General features: G+C 64.8%; 2 protein-coding genes across 3 annotated transcripts in view; both read left to right on the top strand.

Annotated features, from left to right (window-relative positions):
* SEC16A (SEC16 homolog A, endoplasmic reticulum export factor) overlaps positions 1 to 9462 on the top strand; it is a 28719-nt gene extending 19257 nt beyond the window's left edge. The window contains exons 18-31 of the mRNA XM_090274975.1: positions 159 to 272; positions 474 to 666; positions 827 to 1048; positions 1536 to 1615; positions 2415 to 2543; positions 3887 to 3964; positions 4162 to 4218; positions 4342 to 4453; positions 4787 to 4924; positions 5131 to 5225; positions 5750 to 5824; positions 6262 to 6321; positions 7046 to 7123; positions 7938 to 9462. Of these exons, the coding sequence (XP_090131101.1) occupies positions 159 to 272; positions 474 to 666; positions 827 to 1048; positions 1536 to 1615; positions 2415 to 2543; positions 3887 to 3964; positions 4162 to 4218; positions 4342 to 4453; positions 4787 to 4924; positions 5131 to 5225; positions 5750 to 5824; positions 6262 to 6321; positions 7046 to 7123; positions 7938 to 8006 (1500 nt within the window). The 3' untranslated portion in view covers positions 8007 to 9462. The remainder of the gene's footprint in view (positions 1 to 158; positions 273 to 473; positions 667 to 826; positions 1049 to 1535; positions 1616 to 2414; positions 2544 to 3886; positions 3965 to 4161; positions 4219 to 4341; positions 4454 to 4786; positions 4925 to 5130; positions 5226 to 5749; positions 5825 to 6261; positions 6322 to 7045; positions 7124 to 7937) is intronic.
* Positions 9463 to 9872: 410 nt separating this feature from the next.
* On the top strand, positions 9873 to 17304 carry INPP5E (inositol polyphosphate-5-phosphatase E). Of its 2 annotated transcripts, none has more exons than XM_090274973.1 (11): positions 9873 to 9942; positions 10541 to 11550; positions 12397 to 12520; positions 13462 to 13559; positions 14338 to 14462; positions 14616 to 14735; positions 15043 to 15150; positions 15340 to 15501; positions 15593 to 15708; positions 16255 to 16391; positions 16767 to 17304. In XM_090274973.1, exons 2-11 carry the CDS (start codon positions 10697 to 10699, stop codon positions 16897 to 16899), a joined length of 1977 nt encoding a protein of 658 aa, XP_090131099.1. In that variant the 5' UTR covers positions 9873 to 9942; positions 10541 to 10696; the 3' UTR covers positions 16900 to 17304. The 2 variants fall into 2 exon arrangements, with proteins under 2 accessions (XP_090131099.1, XP_090131100.1); XM_090274974.1 differs by having other exon boundaries at positions 9873 to 9948.
* The last annotated feature ends 394 nt before the right edge of the window (positions 17305 to 17698 follow it).

The raw sequence follows: 17698 nt of genomic DNA, 5'->3' as shown, positions 1-17698 counted from the left end.
GTGTGCCTGTGAGGCGTGTCACGTAGCACACACGCAACGCCATGCGGCCGATCGAAGCTGTCTCCAACTAGACACTGAGGGGCCGTCTCTTTCCAGGTCAGCGTGGGTTTTGCAAACACCGGTGGTAACGGCAACCCTCGTTTCTCGTGTGTCTGCAGATCGCCTCCCGGTTACGGCTCTTCGACCCTCAGCTGAAGGAGAAACCGGAGGAGGAGTCCTGGGAGGAGCCCGCCTGGCTGGCCCGGCTGCGGCGTGTGGAGAAGCAGGTCCAGGTGCTCGGGCGGCTCGGGCGTGGGGCTGGCGGGCTGTGTGCTTTCCCCTGCGGCGTCAGGTGTCACCAGGACGCTTTTGGGGGTGCACATGCCTGTCAGAGAGGGGGCCTCCCTCCCGGGGAGGAGAGGCTCCCGGAGCCCAGAGCGAGTGGTCCGTGGGGACACGTGCCGTTGGCGAGGCCTGACGAGTGTCTCCCGCAGGAGGGCGCTGTGGTGTGGAGCCAGGACGCAGCCTACCCCCAGCGGTGCCCCAGCACGCCCAGCTCCGAGGTGGGACAGTGCGACGGCCCAGGACTCGCGCAGCCCTCGGGCCCGGGCAATGAGAACCCGCTGCTGGCGCCGCCTGTGCCCAGCACCGAGCACGCCGGACAGGGCGTGTGGCTGCTGCCCTCAGGTGAGCCTAAGTGCGGGGCCTCCCGCCCCGGCGCTCTCGGCACTTGCTGCTTCTCGGTGAGCGGCGTGCCACATGCAGCCCCGCATGGCCGTTGTTGGGTCACCAGCGTGAGCTGCTTCAGGTGACATGGGCCTTTCTCTGCTCCCCCGTCTCCATACAGCTCTGCCGACGCTCCTAGACGGTCACCTCGCCTTCCCGGCGGCGCCACCGGGCCCTGCAGAGCTGGGGCCTGGTTGCGGGCTCCCAGGGTCTGCGCTGGGCTTTGAAGAGCCCTCAGGACCCAGCCCCGCAGCCCTGTACCCGGGGCCTGGCCTGCCGTCCAGCGCCCCATCGCTCCAGGACAGCGTGCACCCGCCGTGGGAGGCCCGGACCCAGGACCCAGGTGGGTCTCCGAGGTGTCGTCCTGAGAGCGCAGCCGCGTTGGGCTTCGTGCCCCAGGAGGTGGTGGGTGGAAGAGGCTGAGTCACTTGGACTTGAAATAAGTTACGTTACTTAACAGATACCAAAGTCCTAGACATTTTAGGCTGAATGGGGTCACTGTCAGTGCTCGTTTCCTCTGGGACTTTTGTTAGGATGTGACGTGTGGCTGCCTAGGGCATGGCAAGCTGGCCTTAGGTATGCACATGCTGTCGCCCTCGTCACGTGCCCGCCCACTGCCACCTGGAGCCATGTGGTGGCCCCCGGGCCTGAGCTGGGCCTTCCTGCCTCAGACTGCTTGGGCCAAGCAGGGTGGGGTCTGTGTTTGGGAGGGTGCCGAGGCTTGGTGCTGACGAGCCCTGGGAGGGGTGCTCCTCCGTGCCCGTCAGCGCCGGCTCCCGCGGACCCGCGCTGGCCGCGCCAGGTCACAGGGTTCTCTCTCCCCACGACAGGACTGGTGCCACAGGATCCCCGCAGGGGAGACTCGCTGGCGGAGCGGAGAGAAGAGGATTTTGGTGACAAATTCGATGTGGTAGTTGCTCACCCTTTTTAGTGACTAGGGGCCCAAACTCCTTGTTCTTCAGGCACAAGCAGATAGATAATACTGAAAACATGGAATTGTCTTGTAAATGGTGTCCTAAAGAGAAGGCACTTCTGAGAAAGCCTGAATCCTTAAAATGTGAAGACTTGGTAAAAACAGAGATGGGAAGAAGGTAACTCAGTAACGTAAAAGTAGTTGCTTTAAAGAGAGGAAACACCCGTCTGGCCAACCAGTGGTAACTTGTGAGGCGGCCCCTGTGGCTCCTGCACCTGCTCTGTGGTGGGGCCCCTGGAATCCCCGCTGGCCCACGTGAAGTCGGGGTTCATGTTATAAGATGTGTTCGCTCTGCTCCCCAAGCAGGAGGGACAAACGCTCTTACAGGCTGCTTCCTGGAGCCTTCTTCACAGGAGCCCCCCGGCAGGGGCCCCTGTCAGCAGGCGATGCTTAAACTCCACCGCGTGTCCTCCCGTTAAGACCTTCTGTCCCTGGGAAAGTAAGAATGAGAGTGTTAGCTGTCCTGAGACAGACTGAATCCAGGGACGAGTGTTTCTCCCTGTAAGCTGCCTGCTGCCCGGCCCGCGTGCCCTGCGCATAAACGGAGGGCGCCTCAGCCCAGAGCCCGCGCCTCGCTCTCCGCGGTGCCTCTCGGCGAGGCCGCTTGTTAAGTGTGGGCGGCCTCACCCTTCCCGCCACCTTCCCTCTCCTTGCTGTGGCCCTCTGGTCTCTCGGGGACGTGCGGAGGGCCCCTGGGAGGTGCACAGGCGAGCCCGCTCCTGCACTGCCTTGCCAGGGCTCTCCGAGGACGTCCCTAGACTCCGAGGTGCCCCCAGGGTGGGGGACTGCCAGCGCCCTGACGTCTGCTGCCGAGGCGAAGAGCCCTGTCCAGGCAGCCAGAAGAGAGGCCAAGGAGCCCAAGAAGGTAATGCTCAGCCCTCCTCCAGCCTCGCCTCGGAGGGGCCCGGCCTGTGCCCGGGGCGAGCACGAGGCTTTGCCTCTGCTCATGGAGCTGAACGCTTCGGGGGCAGAGGGGTCCACAGGGGCATGTGTGCAGGGCCTTGTCTCTGCCCACATGTCACACCGCGCCTGCCGGGCCAGGGCAGCTCCCGCCCTCCAGCACGCTGCGGGTCCGTGACCTGTCCGTACCCAGCCCCAGAGGGTGCCCTCCCTCTGCCTTCTGTCCCCGCGGACGGTGGTGGCCGTTGCTGCCCTTCATTCACACAGAGGAGGCTCGTCTCCGGTCCTCGGGCAGCTCACCGCCCTCCCTCCCAGTGGGGTGCTTGGAGGCAGCCTGCATCCGGCCGGTTCTCCCGGGGGTGTGCCCAGAGTCCAGGCAGCTGTGTCCAGCTTCCAAAGGCAGCACCTGGGCCGGGCCCACAGCTGCCCCGCCCATCCAGGCCTTGTCCCTGTGAGCAGGGGGGCACCGGGGCCTGTCATCAGCCCTCCCGCCAGCAGGCGATTCTTCCCGGGGCTGTCGCTGGCATTTCCTGAGTGAGAGGCGGTGCCTGTCACCGCCACGCTGTCCGCGGCTGTGTTGCCATCTTCCCCTCAGTCCTCTCTCTCTGCCATCTGTGAAGGGCGTGGCTCTTACTGTCCGTGTGGCTCAGTTACCCAGCTCCTCTGTCTGTAGCAAGCAGCTCTCTTTGAGGACAGGTGTGACATTAGCGGGTTGCTGCTGCTGCCCGTCCCCCCCTGCCCCCCGCAGGTTCAGAGAACGGCTCTGGAAGCGCGGCAGCCGCTGCTCACTCTGGTTTTAGTGTCCGTGCAGGACAGTGTCAACGATTAAAGGAGTCGCCCAGCGGGTCAGTGCTCCCCGCTGGGGAGCGAAAGGGACTGTGTTCAGAGGGTCCCACACGACCTTGTCCAGCCTGCCTGACTCACCTCAGGCAGGGAGGGTGTCGGGGCTGCTCACATGTTCTCATTTAGACACGAAAAGTTGCAGAAGGCACTGTAGTAAAATACACAGAACGTAACAGCGACCGTCCCCACCGCGTCTCCATGCGCGGCTCAGCGGCATCGGGGTCCTTCACGCAGCTGTGCAGCCGCCACCACCGTCCCCTCCAGGACTTTCCATCCTCCCAAAGGGACACTCCGTCCCATGAAACACCCACTCCCACCCCTCCCCCTGCCCGGACCTCCACTGTGGACTTCCTGTCTCTAGATCTACCCCCTGCAAGGACCTCGTGCGGGTGGGACCCACAGGACCGTCCTGGGCCGCGTCACCCAGCACAGTGTCCTCCAGTGTGTCCCCGTGGTTTTGTTTAGGGCGCTGAGTCCTGGTTCTCCTGGCTGACCAAGAAGAAGAGGACAGAGGCCTACCTGCCAGACGACAAGAACAAGTCGGTGGGTGTCTTGGGATGTGGCACTCGAGGGCACGTTGGGTGTTCCGGTGTGTTCGTCAGCAGTTGTTGGCACAGAGTGTTTCAGCTTTAGAACGGACCCCAGCATGTGTCTTCCTGAGTCTTAAAGTGTCACAGGGAGACTAATGCTCTCCCCTTCTTCCTGCTGATGTTGTTCCCCGCTGTTCACAACCGTGGCAGATTGTCTGGGACGAAAAGAAGAACCGATGGGTGGATACCAGTGAGCCAGAGGAGGAGGTTCGTGGGGACGGGGCTTTGCGGTCCTGGGAGGAGGCCCTGCCTCCCAAGGCTCCTGTCGGTGGCGCGTCCCCCGCGTCTGGGTTAGTAAACAGGTTTCTAAGGCCAGCCGTCCCTCTGCAGAAGAAGGCTCCGCCTCCACCTCCGGTGTCACTTCCCAAGGCGCCCCATGCTGCCGCCCCTGGGGCCGGAGGGCCCCCCAGAGCCGCTGTGAACATGTTTTCTAGAAAAGCAGGTAACCAGCAACGGGCTTGTTTGGGTGACCCCCCCGTCCTACAGACACACCTGTGCTCTCTGAGTGCGGCCTGTGAAGCGGGTGGCGGCGGTCAGGCACAGGGGGGACGCCAGACCGCCTGTTCTTAGGGGCCGGGACGGTCTGTGTGGGGGCGGGAGCCTCACCCAGGGCCGCCGCCCAACAGGGGCACTCGGGCGGGGGGGGGGCGCCCGCCCAGCCAGCCGCTCACTGGGCCCGGGGGGGTCCCTGCTGGCACTTCCCCTGCCACAGCGAGGAGCCGTGGAAGCGGGTGCCGTGGGTGTGTCCACCTGACCGCCTCCTGCCCCGCCACAGGCGGCACGCGCGCGCGCTACGTGGATGTCCTGAACCCCGGCGGGCCCCAGCGGGCCGACCCCGCCCTCGCCCCCGCGGACCTCTTTGCCCCGCTCGCCCCGCTCCCGATCCCGGCACACCTGTTCGGGTCAAACCCAGGTAGGCAGTGCGGGGCGGCGGCCCCTCCGGCTGAGCCTGGCTCCGGACCCGGGGCCCTCCCGAGAGCCGCTGGCCTTCACCTCCCTTGAGGGGGATGACGGCCGGGCGGGTGCAGAGGGCCTCGCTTCCCCTGCTCCGTGAGCGCGTGTGGGGAGTGTCCCACAGGGGGTGACACCCCGCAACCCCACCCCTGGTCTCCTTCACAGAAGCAGAGGGAGCCCTGCCCTCTGAAGGGGCCGGCAAAGAAGGACACACACCAGCTGGGGGTCCGCCCTATCCAGAAGCTTCCTCGGAACCCAAGGTGAGTGGGCGGAGCGAGACAGGGTGGGACACCGTGGGACTCTGCCTCTCCCCAGGCCAAGAACGTTGGCCCTGACCTTCTGCGGTCTGTGCCCGATGGCGTCCCCAGAGAACACCGCTTCCCGCGGAGGGCTGCGTGACCATGCCCAGAGACACACAGAGAATAACCACACACGTGTTGTGTCCCGGTGGCCTTACTGAAATCAGGGAGTGAAGAGAGGTTTTTTAATGTTTAAAACTTACATGAAGCAGAATGGTTCAGCGTATGGTCTCCAAAGCCAGACGGACAGGGATTCAACCCTGGTTTCTGTCACTTAGCTGCGTGAAGGTTGGGAAGGTCGCTTCTCCAGGCCTCAGTCCCCTGCTCTGAGAAACGGGATAAAAATGACCCCAGGTCACAGGCCATTGCGGGGCGCAGTGGGACGTGGGGTCCATGGGCTAGAGCAGGTCGCAGCCTGGGCCAGCGGAGGGCTCCGCGCCGCCCGCCGGGCTGGGCAGGTGCCGCACCTGTGTCTCTCCCGGCAGGTTGTCAGTTCAGCAGCCTCGCTCCCTGCTTCTGAGCTGGCCCCCTGCCCTGTGGATGGCTCCCCGCGAGGAGAGGTAAGGGGTGCCCTCCACAGTCTCTGCCCCAAGTCCAGGCTGAGGAAACCCATTTTTACTGTCCTGTCCAGCAGCATCTCCTTAAAAATGAATGTCCATGGGGAGGAAAGGCAGTTTAGATACTTTCTACAGCGTGGAAAGTGTCACCGTATTCCCAAAAGGGCAAGCGCACTTGTTTGGGGGCTCGGACCAGCGAGGGGCTGGCCTGCCCAGGCCTGCGTTTCTCAGGGCCACAGGCTCAGCAGCCCTGGCAGAGGCCCAGACGCCCCCCACCCCCCGCTCACAGGTGTTCCCCAACCAGAACTGCACCGGAATGGGACTGTTGCGCCCACGCTGGCTTCCCCCGTGGGAGCGCCGATGCCCTGCAGAGCCCCCGGGCGGCCCGCAGCGGGCGGGGCGGGCGCTGACCGTGTGCGTGTGTTCTCGCTGTCTTGTAGCTTTCGCGCTCTAGCTCAATGAGTTCACTGTCGCGCGAAGTGAGCCGGCACTTTAACCAGGTACCCGAGGCTGGCGGTCCACACTGCGCTCGGGGCTGGGGCGGGCCGCCTTTGCTCCCTGGCACTGCCCACGGGTCCCCGGCCATGACACGGCAGGGTGCAGTGCTCCTGGCCTGCAGAGTCTCAGGGGGCGTCCCACGTGCGACCCCAGACGCTCCTGGGAGTGGTGGGCTCTGTCAGTGCGCGCCCTTGGTGCTGGTTTTCCGGGAGGCCAGCCTTGGGTGGAGCCTCACCGGGTGAGGGTGTCGTGGCCGCCGCGGGGCCCGGGGTCCTGCCCTAGTCTGACCACGCACAAGAAGGGCTACTTTATGCCGGGCAGAGGAGCGGCGGGAGATAAAGGAATACGTTATCTGTGCCGGGCAGCGGGGACCCAGCTCTCCCCGGGGCTCAGCTGGAGGGCTTGGTCTGCACAGCAGACCGAGTTCTGGGGACGGGCACTTAGGGGCCGCAGTAACGGGACACAACACGTCTACTAACCGCTTCCCTGCCACTAACGGGCTGCGTCGGGCAGTGCATGTCCTGGTTTCTGAAGCGTTCACGCTGCATGGCGCTTTGACTCCCACCGTCTCTCTGTGAGCCATCACACGGTTCAGTCCAGTGGGCAGCGCGTCTCTTCCGTGTGCTTCCGTGGCTTACTCAGGTGTCGTGAGTCCTTCCTCGGCAGCGGTGCGTGCTTGTGAGCGTGCCCACTGTCCTGCTGAGCTGAGTTCTCTGTGGTCCCCAGGCCCCCAGCGACCAGCCCTCGGCAGGAGGCACCCCCGGGGCCGCGGTGCCCTTCTACAACCCTGCGCAGTTTGCACAGGTGGGTGCGCTGGGGCCCCCTCGGCTCCCTGCCCGTCCGTCGGCAGGGTCCCCGCCTGTTCCCCTTTCTCTCCCTTCCAAGCTCTTGCTCCACAGTCTAGACTGGCCGCCAGGTTCAGGGAGCTGAGCAGGGGCAGGGGTCTACAGGGGCTCTTGGTGTTTGGAATAGAACAGCTCAGCTGACCCCAGGTTCCCTGATGCACACCCCGCCTCGCTGCCCGGAGGGGTCCCGGCCCCCTTGCTTGGAGCCCACCCTGCCACCCCGCCCCCGCCCCGTCCCCTGCCGCCCGCTGCCTTGGCAGGCGTCTGCAGACAAGGCTGCTGCCTGGCCCCTCTCCCCTCCCCGCTCCCAGGACCGGGGTGTCCCATTACCGCCTGGCTGTCTGTCTGCATTTCCGCGTCACGATTTGGTGCTTTTCTTCTCTCCCACTACCTTTTTCTTGGAGTTCATGTTTCTGCGAGGGCCCCTCACCTCACTTCCGTTAGGGCTTGTTTGGGGGCACTTCAGTGCCCGTCCTGGTTCACTGTGCTTCCCTGGGCGCCTCCCTGGGGTCTTTGGATGCTCAGCCCTTGAATCGGCCTCATTCTGGGCCCCTAACAAACAGCTGCACATATAAAGGGAACTCCAGCATCTGACAGTGACTTGGCCAGTGGTCACGCGCTGCGGAAACGGGACAAAGCAGACATGTCCGTTTGACTTAAGGGGGTGTTCTGGCTTGTGACCCAGGCCTGTGTGGAAGCATGCTGAGCCCTCACTGAGTGCCACCCACCTCGGGGCGGGTGTGTGGAGGCCAGCGCTGTTCCTGTCATTTCAGGCCCCTGCCACCTCAGGAAGTTCAAGGTTGGGACGGATCGGCCAGAGGAAGTACCCAGCGTTGAGGTAGACGGGTCCCTGCTCTGGATTGGCTGTGGACACTCAGGCTGACTGCCCGTGGCCTCCCTTCCATTCCAGGCGAAGGTGCCCAGCACCCGTCATAGAAAGTGTCACCAGAGCTAATCCTACATCTCCCCTGAGCCCTGGAGCCAGGGGTAGCCCCTTGGCTCAGACCCTCTCACCTAAAGGATGAGTTCAGGAGAGACCCCCCCAGTCACTTAGGAACATTTCGCTAAGCAAGCTGCGGCACTTTGCTGCAGGCAGGGCTTTGACCTTCAGGAACTAGGGCGTCTCTTGAAGCCCGATGCGAATTGCTGCCAGATTTGTCCCACGGTGCATCTCAAGACCCTGGAAGGAAGGAGGCACTGACGCCTGCTCTGCGCCAGTGTGGCCGGCGCCCTGGCCCGGCGTTCCGAGCCCAGAACAGTGACGTGCGGACGGCACATTCTGAGTCAGTCTCAGAGTGTGGAGTCACATTAGGCCCTGGCCCCTGCAGTGCGTTTCCTGCAGCAAAGGTGTCCTCAGCAGCACCGAGTCTCCGGCGGCCTGGCCAGCACCATGAGGGGGTTTCCTGCCACCAGGGCTTTGTCTGTCTGTGAGGTAGGAAAGAGCCACCTAACAACTTGTGTTCCACGTGTGACTGACCTCACTGATCAGCCAGTGCTAAAGCTTGGCTGTCACCTACTTGGATTTTTTAGGGTGGGGCCTGGTTGCACAACTGGTCGGAGCAGCCCTTGGGCCACCCCACTGCACACTGGCCAGAGCAGGACTTGCCTGGTGGCTCCGGAGTGCCCCCCCAACTGGCGCGCCCCCCCCTCCCCACCTAAGTGATGTGACCAGGGGCCAGCCACATCTTGAAGAAAGTGGCTTAAATTAGTTTCCTGACAGAAGCTCTAGAAGCTGATGCTTCTGCCCCTCGGTTTTTTCCACACCAAGACCTTCCGCAGCAAAGGGGTGGATCTCAGCCACAGGGACCCACCTGCAAAGGAAGCCCTCCCTCATATGGGCTCCCAGTTTTAAGGCTTCACCGACTGTTCTGAAAACGATCCACGTTCTTGTCAAGTCTGAAGAGACGAAGAAGGGTTTAATATTTATGAGAATCATTAGGAACTAATTTCTGTAGTTCTGCCTGGTGTTTCAGACCTCAGCGAAGGGTCGTGTGAATGTGCTGTGCACACCGGTCCTTCCCTGCTTCCTGGCTCACTTGATCACCTAGGAATGACCACCGAGTGTTCAGACCTGTACGACTGGGCCCATGTGTTCTTCACCTGGGAAAGGCCGGCCTCCGGAGGGGCCTCCTCGTGTGCCTAGGCCAGCGAGCGATTCCGGGGCGGAGACCCTCCTGTGCCCTCGGCTTCCCCAGCCCGTTGTTCTGTTAGCGACTTTTGATTCAAGACGTTATTTTTCCTAAATGCTGATTGTTACACTGCAAATTGTTAAATAAAATAAAATATTTTGGGCTCCAAGCACTCTCCTGTTGCTTGCTTTTGCTGATTGAAGCCAGCGAGCCGGCGTGGCAGTGACTGCCGGTGGCCCGCTTCCGCAGGGCACTGCTCGGCCTGGGCGGCGGGCAGGTGGGCAGGTTTGCTCCGAAGCCTGCCCTTCCCCCCGCCCCCGTGAACTGGGCCGTGCGTTAGGGTTCCATTGGCTCGCGAGGTCCGCACTGGTCAAGTCTGCGGAGACGGGGCGGGGCCGAGGGCCGAGGCTGGGGGCGGGGCAGGTCGGGGCGGAGCTGGCCCCGCCCCTCGTCTCCAGGGAAGGAAGCCGCGGGTGGGGGCGTGGCCGCCAAGTCCCTGGCCCCGCCCCCGGCACCCTTGTCCCCGCTCCGCCGGCTGGGGCCTCCGGCCGCCAGAGGCCGCTGTAGGCGCAGGCCCAGCACCCTGCCCGCCGGTCGTCAAGGCGGCTGCGGAGGCCCGTGGGGGCTGGGGAGCGGGCGGCGGCGAGAGGTAGAGGTGCGGGCCTGGGAGGGCGGGGGCGCGGGGTGACCCCGGGCGGCGGCCCGTGGCTGGTGGTCCCTAGGCGCGGAGTTGGGGCGCAGGGTGACCCCTGTGCGCGAAATGACCTGAGCGTGGGGTCCGCGCGTGGTGGCCCCGAGGCGCGGGTCTGGTCCCACCCCCAGATCCGCAGCGGTCGTTGCCCCGGGAGCCGCCGCGCTCGTAGGCCTTGCTGTCGTGGCCTTGGCCGCTGCGCTGCAGACCTGCTGCGGGTCGTGGGTCTTGGGGCGGTGTCTGCGGGCCCGCCCTGGTGCTGGGCGTGCGGTGGAGCCAGGGCCGATGGGCCCCCCATCCCAGGCTGCGCCGCGGAACTGGCCTCCACTGGCCTTCACCTTGGGGGCGTGAATTCTGACTCGGTCCTGCCCCGAGCGCCCCCGTGAGAAGCAGGCCCCCACCAGGAAGGTGGCCACCCCCTAGAAGGAGGCAGCAGGCCCGGATGTCTGGGTGCTGGGTCCTGCTGGACTGCCGCTGGCCTGTCCACTGTCACCCTGCACCGTCGCTGTCCTTCAGGAACGATCCATTCGTGGAAGTAATAGCAGTTTTTCCTTAGGCCCCTGTGGGGGCTCCAGGACTTCGGGCCTCCAGCCATGCAGCCACTGGCCCTGCTCCTGCGGGTCCTCTCTGTGTCTCACCGGGGACATCTGACTGCACATCCCTGACATCGGGCATCACGGGCAGCCCCCCAGGTGCGCTAGGCCCCTGGACTATGCCGTCCAAGTCGGCCTGCCCGGGAACCTCCAAGACGGCTCCCCAGCAGCCCACCACTGCCCAGGGGCACCTGCAGCCTGAAGGAAGGATGCTCAAGGGGCGACTTCCGAACACCGACAAAGACCTGGTCCCCTGCCCAGGGTCCCCGCCCACTGACAACTGTCCCGGGCCTGAGAAGAGCCCAGTGGTCCCTCTGAACATTCCAGCAAAAACCAGCAATGAAGACCCCGAGGCTAAGGCGAAACCCTTCACGCCAAAGCCACCGACAAGGCCCAGGCTGGCGCGGGCGCTGTCCTTTGACGAGAGGGGCTGGAGGAGGAGGCGTTTCCGAAACAGCCACGAGGACCTGGACTCCCGAAGCGGGGCCAGCCCCTCTCCGGGCTCCTCGCAGAACGAGGCCCCCGAGCCCCCTGCCCACACTTGCTCCCCGCCCTGCCTGAGCACCTCCTTGCAGGAAATGCCCACGTCCCACAGGGCTCTGGGCCACGCAGGCAGGAGCTCCTCCTCATGGGGTAATGGTGTCTCCGGAATCATGGGCACCTCCCTGGACATCCTGCACCAGAACGCGGCCTCGGCCGGGAGCACTCCCAGGCTGCCCAGTGGGCTTCCCTCACGGCCGCTGCCCTCCCTGGACTGGAACGTCGCCTCCAACTCCCTGCGGACAGCAAACAAGGTGGACGCAGACCACACCGACTACAAGCTCCGCCTGCAGACCGGGGCGTCCCGGGGCCGCGGCAGCCTGGGCTCCAGCCGGCCCCCAAGCCCCCTGGCCTGTGACGCCTGTTCCTTGCGCTCCGCCAGGTCCTCCTGCAGCCTCCTGGCGCCCATCCGTGCCAAGGACGTCCGGGACAGGTAGGGCCTCCCCAGGGTGTGGGGTGGGGATGGGGCTGCCGCATCCGTGGCCTTAATTTTAGGGTTGAGAAGCAAGCTGCCCAAGGACCACGTGATGGTGTTCTTAACAAACTGTCAGGGTCATAAAGATGGAGGCTAACCCGTCTCCCAGCTCCTGCCCAGGGGCTGTGCCTGCAGCAGGTGACCAGGACCCACAGCGAGGCGTGTCGCTGGACCACGGGCCAAGCAGGGAGGGGACAGCAGGTGGAGCCTGATTGCCTCAACTTAAGTTTCCAGCAGGATCCCGTGATTTCTCTAGTGATCTGGGACCCAGTTTGCTGAGTGCCCACCAAAGTTCATGGTGGGGAGGGGCTCATATCGCAGAAGATGCTTGGTCTCCTGGCTCTACGCGGCTTTGACATTTAACCCGTGTGGACATTCCATGGCTTGGAAAGAACTTGGGTGCCGGCCCCCGTGGCTTCTCTTCTGCTTCCAACTCCCAAGCAGGCTTTGGGCTCCTCTCCCCCGAGGCAAGAGCCATGAATTCACCAGATGGGGGTGCAGGGACTTCTGAGCCCACCACACACACCCACGACCTATTTCCGGGCGGGGCTGCTCCTGGACGCTCGGTCTGGGGACAACTGTGCCAACGTGCCCAGCTGCGGCTCCACCCTCCCTCTCCCCCGCCCCCACACCCTCCCCCGGGCCTTCGTCTCCCCGCCCTCCCATCTGGGGCTGGGCGGGCGGTTTGAAGCACACACGGGCCCTGGCCTTGACTTCAGGGGCCCAAGGAGTGTGTCCTGGCAGCTGGCCCCTCCCCGGGTCCATCTGCTTGGACCCAAGCCCAGGCTGCGCCCTTCTCTGCAGGAGCTACCTGGAGGGGAGCCTCCTGGCCAGTGGGGCCCTGATGGGGGCCGATGAGCTGGCCCGGTACTTCCCGGACCGGAGCGTGGCCCTCTTCGTGGCCACCTGGAACATGCAGGGCCAGAAGGTAAGCAGGCCGCCCACCTGTCAGGGTGAGACCTTGGCTCCTGCCTGCTCTTTCCAGAGCCCCCCAAGCTGCACCCCTGCCCTGCCCCCCGCATTAGTGACCAAGCAGCAATGTGTTCTTCCACAGCCGCTTTATTTAGGCAGTTTTAGGTGGACAGCAAACTTGAGAGGAAGGCACAGCACTTCCCCTCCCCCCACCCCCACCGCAAGGTCTGTCCTCAGCTTAGCGCTCTCTGTCCTCCTTCCTCCTGCCTGTGCAGCCTTGTTCTGGGCTGGGGTGACCCTGACGCCCGTGGGGTGAGGGACAGCGTTGTTGCCACACACCGCTTCGTGAGGCCTCTCATTGCCCGTGTCAGTGTCTGAGAAGGAGAAGATGGAAGGATTTCCCCCCTCGTGGCCGTGGGGTCCCAGCTGACATTCGGGTGGTGTTCGGGCGAGGGCTGGCTGACCTAACTGACAAAATAGCCACCTGAATGAGATGGAAGTCATGTTCTGTTGAGTCGGAGGAGGAGGCAGGTGCCCAGGCTGCTGCTCTGCTGTCCTCGGGCAGCCACCCTGCCTGTCCGTGGGGCATGGCCCTTGTCCTTGGCCCACAGGACTTGCAGGGTCAAAGCCAGGTGGCACTGCAGCCACAGATTGGAGCGAAGATGGGCGAGGGTGCGTCCCTCCCTGCGGGACCCGCTGCACCCCAGCCCCACGCCAGCTGCACGCTGGCCCTGGGTGTGTGTGTGTTGGGGTGCACACGGAGGGTCAGGCTCAGGGGCCAGGCTGGGGCCGGATGCAACTGACCAGCAGCAGTTTGGGGGCACAATGGGGGAGGGGGCGCCGACTCAGCCTTGGTGATGCCAGGCTGGGAGGGGGAGAGACCACGGGGTCCCTGGGGGAGCAGGAACCCCGTGTGCCTGCCCCTCCGGCCCCTTGCTAGGTGCTGCTTCTCCACAGGAGCTGCCCCCAAACCTGGACGAGCTCCTGCTGCCCGCCGAGGCCGACTACGCCCAGGACCTGTATGTTGTCGGGGTCCAGGAGGGCTGCTCCGACAGGTAGGCCCCCACCTTGCCCCACGTCTCCCCAGGCCCATCGGTCCCTCGCAGCCCCTGGGAACAGCACTGCTCAGGGGGGCTTCCAGGGCTGAGGCTGCTGTGACCCGAGGCCCCCGCTGCCAAGCCTGGGCCAAACACACAGACCACCTTCTAAAAGGGTGACTCCGAGAATTCAAAATAAATGAGGTTTTCCTTCTGGTAAATAGTAGCTGACCTAGGAGATTATAAACGCAGTGGATTGCAGCTTGGCCACTTGGGCCCCTCCAGGCTCCCAGCCAGAACCTTCAGTGGCGTCACGGACACACCCTGGGGCCTGTGGGGCTACGGTTCACCTGTCCTCTGTCTGGCTGCATACCTGTGCATTGTTGAGGGTCACCTGGTGAGGGGTGCCGGCTCCGGGCAGCACACAGGTGTCCTGCTCCTCCCGCGCGCCAGGGGCCCGGCCTCACTCCTGCCTGGCCTGGGGCTTCTGGGGCCTTTGCCAGGGAGGTCGGGAGCTCTCGCTTGGGACCCAGCCCACATCATGGTGCCTTTCCGGGCCTGTGATGTTGCTGCAGGCACCCCAGGAAGCCAGTCTTGCAGGGAGCCCCCAACCTTCGGCCCCACAGACCCAGCAGCCCCTCGTGTGGCTCCCGTCTGCTCTTCTCCTTGCAAGACAAGGGTGCCAGGGCAGACCAGGAAGGCCCCTCTGCGCAGTGCCCCCGGGGTCCCAGCGTGCGGAGCTGGGAGGCCCATTCCCCCCCCCCCCAGCCCCGTGTGGCCTTGACTTTCTCTGCAGGCGGGAGTGGGAGGCGCGCCTGCAGGAGACGTTGGGCCCTCACTACGTCATGCTGCACTCGGCGGCCCATGGGGCGCTGCATGTGTCCCTGCTCATCCGCCGTGACCTCATCTGGTTCTGCTCGGGTAGGCGGCGGCTCGCACCCTGCCCCCTCCCTGCCAGCCCAATAGCCCCGGCTGTCCGGGGACAGGGGCGTGCTGAGTCCCGGCAGTGCGGCTGCCCTAGGGGCCCTGCGCTGCGGGGTGGCAGCTGGTCAGCTCTGCCCCCTCCCCACGCAGAGGTGGAAAGCTCCACAGTGACCACGCGCATCGTGTCCCAGATCAAGACCAAGGGGGCCCTGGGCGTTGGCTTCACCTTCTTTGGCACCTCCTTCCTCTTCATCACATCCCACTTCACCTGTAAGTCCCCGGCACCCACACCCTGGCATCATGTAGGGACATTGTTCCTGTCCCTGGAAGGCGGGGCGCAGGGTCCCTCCACGTGGTCTCAGGGGACCCACAGCCCCGGGCCCTGAGACACCCTGACGGCTGTGACGGTGGCCTTGTCCCATGGCTCCCTTCTTGAGAGAGGTGTGGTGGGGTGGGTCACTGCAGGCCCCACGTTGGGGAGCATGTGCTGTGGGGGCCTTCACCTGGACCGACCACCCATGTCCAGCCCTCAGTCTGACCTGCCCCTCGAGTGGTCCCCAGCGCTCTGTCCTTGCAGCTGGAGAGGGGAAGGTCGGCGAGCGGCTCCTGGATTACAGCAAGACCGTCCAAGGCCTCGCGCTGCCCAAGAACGTGCCGGACACCTGCCCCTACCGCTCCGACGCAGGTGAGCGGGCCAGTGGACGGTCGATGGTGCCCACGGGCGCTTCCCCTTCCCTGGAGGACGTGGCCTCAGCCTTGTTCTCTGGGTGACTGAGTGGAGACAAAGTGGGCAGAGGACAGGGACCAATCCCCATCGCTAAGGTGCAGCAGGCGGGGAGGGCTGGGCTCACGCGCTTTCTGGCCTGTGCCCCAGCGGACGTCACCACCCGCTTCGACGGGGTGTTCTGGTTTGGAGACTTCAACTTCCGCCTGAGCGGCGGGCGCGTGGCCGTGGAGGCCATCCTGAAGCGGGACCCGGGCGCGAGCGTGCCCGCCCTGCTGCAGCTCGACCAGCTCACCCTCGAGAGGAAGAGAGGTGAGGCGGGGGGGAGGGGCAACCTCCGGGAGTGGGCGAAGCCCCAGCAGAGGGCGAGGCCGGAGCGGCCTGATACATGCGCCTGCCCCAGGGTCCATCTTCAGGGGCTTCCAGGAGCCTGACATCCACTTCCTGCCGTCATACAAGTTCGACATCGGGACGGACGCGTACGACACCTCATCCAAGCAGAGGACCCCGTCCTACACGGTGAGCGGGGCCGGCCGGCCTGCTCCGCCGAGGCTGGATGCGCTCACCCTGCGGCCGGGTGCAAGAGCGGGGGCGCTCCTGGGCGCTGTCGCCCACTTGGCCGGTGACTGCCTGCCTGAGCGCTGAGGGTCGCCCTGGAGGCTGGGTGTCCGGGCCCCTCTCTCAGAGGCCTGGACCCCAGCGCCCGCGGCACCATCAGTCACTCTGTCGGGGGCACTGCGCCGGGGGAGGCGGCCATGTGCTGGCGCTGGGCAAGCACGGGAGGCGGGGCGCCGATCCGAGCCTGGCTGCCTCTGCTGGCTCCACGGGGTCCGAGGGGAGCGGCTGTTGCCTCAGGGCAGCGAGGGAAAGGCCTGGGCACACCTGCTCCTCCCAGCGCCCGGGTGCCCAGCGATCAAGTGGGCTCAGGGTGCGGGGTTCCGGGACTGGCTCCCACTCAGCACTGACACAGGACTCTGCTCATGCAGCTGGGGGGAGGGGCAGGCAGGTCAGACCCCGCCGCAAACTGGACATCACGGGTCCTTTGCCTCTGGGCTCTTCCTGCAGGACCGGGTCATGTACCGGAGCCGCCACAAGGACGACATCTGTCCACTCAAGTACTCCTCCTGTCCTGGGATCAAGACCTCTGACCACCGCCCCGTGTACGGCCTCTTCCGGGTGAAAGTGAGGCCAGGGAGAGACAAGTCAGTATCCTGGCTTCCTCACTCTCGGGGCTCAGTGCCGGAGGGGCGGGGGTCAGGGACAGGGGTGGGGGTGCCATCTTTGGACCTTGATGCAGGCCATTGTCTCACTGTGTCCTGACAGCCCCAGACAGGAGCAGGGTTCCAGCAGCCCTGGGCGGAGATCACTGCCACGGGTCGATGGGAAGTGGCTGTCATTTCAGCAACAGGCCACAGGGTTGAGACCTGGCCTGGCCCCGTGCCCATGGGACTGACTGGAACCCCGGTTCCCCCAGCGGGCGGGCCTGGCTCACAGCATCGGCCCTGGGGTTATGCGGGCTGGGCAGCCTGAGACGAGGTCGGCCCCATCTGCCTTCCTGACGGTTCTTTCCTCCACAGCATCCCGCTGGCTGCCGGCAAGTTTGACCGCGAACTGTACTTAATAGGGATTAAAAGACGGATTTCCAAAGAGATGCAGAGACAGCAGGCCCTGAAGGCACAGCACTCCAGCGCCGTCTGCACCGTGTCCTGAGGGAGCTGGCTGGAAGGCTGCTGTCACTGGCTGCCCGGCCTCCCGGGAGGGATGCAGGAGGTTGCTGTTTGGGACTGCTCAGCCTTTGGGCACACGATGACCCACTGCTGGGGCCGTCCTACCTTCTTAGCAAGAGCACGACAGCTGGAGCAGGCCCCGCTCCCTGAACCAGACTAGCTGCTTGCTTACCAGCCGTCCCTCCAAAACCTCAGCTTCCCTGTCGGGCCCGTAGGGCTTGGGCCTGACGCCGGCCACAGCAAACCTGCCACCGTCCCTTGGGGGCCCACACCTCTCAGGCCGGCAGCAGAGCCCGTGCTCAGCCAGCCTGCCCCAGCTGCCGCCTGCCCCATTTGCCAGCTGCAGCCGCTCGTGTCCAGGTCGGCATCCTCCAGCCTTTCAGCTGACCTCGGGGGGGGGGGGGCGGGGGGCAACCTGGGGCCCCAGATCCCATGGCATGTGTCCAGGGAGCCACCGTGGTCCCACTGTGGGCTGGGAGGAGGGCGTGGCCGATGCTTCCGGGCCGGCCCGGCCTGCTGGGCTCTGCTGGTGTCAGACCCTTTGTTCCTGCGATGTCACGAGTGGCGGTGATGTAAGCAGTGAATCTGCCAGCCAGAGCAGCTGTCGGGCGTTTAGGAGGGACCAGCCTGCTGCCTGGGCCCTTCTCCTCGGTGGTCAGAGCCCATTATTCCTTTGACCCCGTCTCGTGGAAAAGGCACAGGTTCTGAATGTGGGCTGACCTGGGGAACTTCAGCCCAGGCCACTCAATTATTTATTTTTCCATATTTATATTTTAATAAAT

This window comes from Furipterus horrens, unplaced genomic scaffold (genome assembly GCF_987537825.1).
Source record: "Furipterus horrens unplaced genomic scaffold, mFurHor1.1.pri manual_scaffold_4, whole genome shotgun sequence".
Classification (NCBI taxonomy): Eukaryota; Metazoa; Chordata; class Mammalia; order Chiroptera; family Furipteridae; genus Furipterus; species Furipterus horrens.
This window is presented reverse-complemented; position numbering and strand designations above follow the sequence as displayed.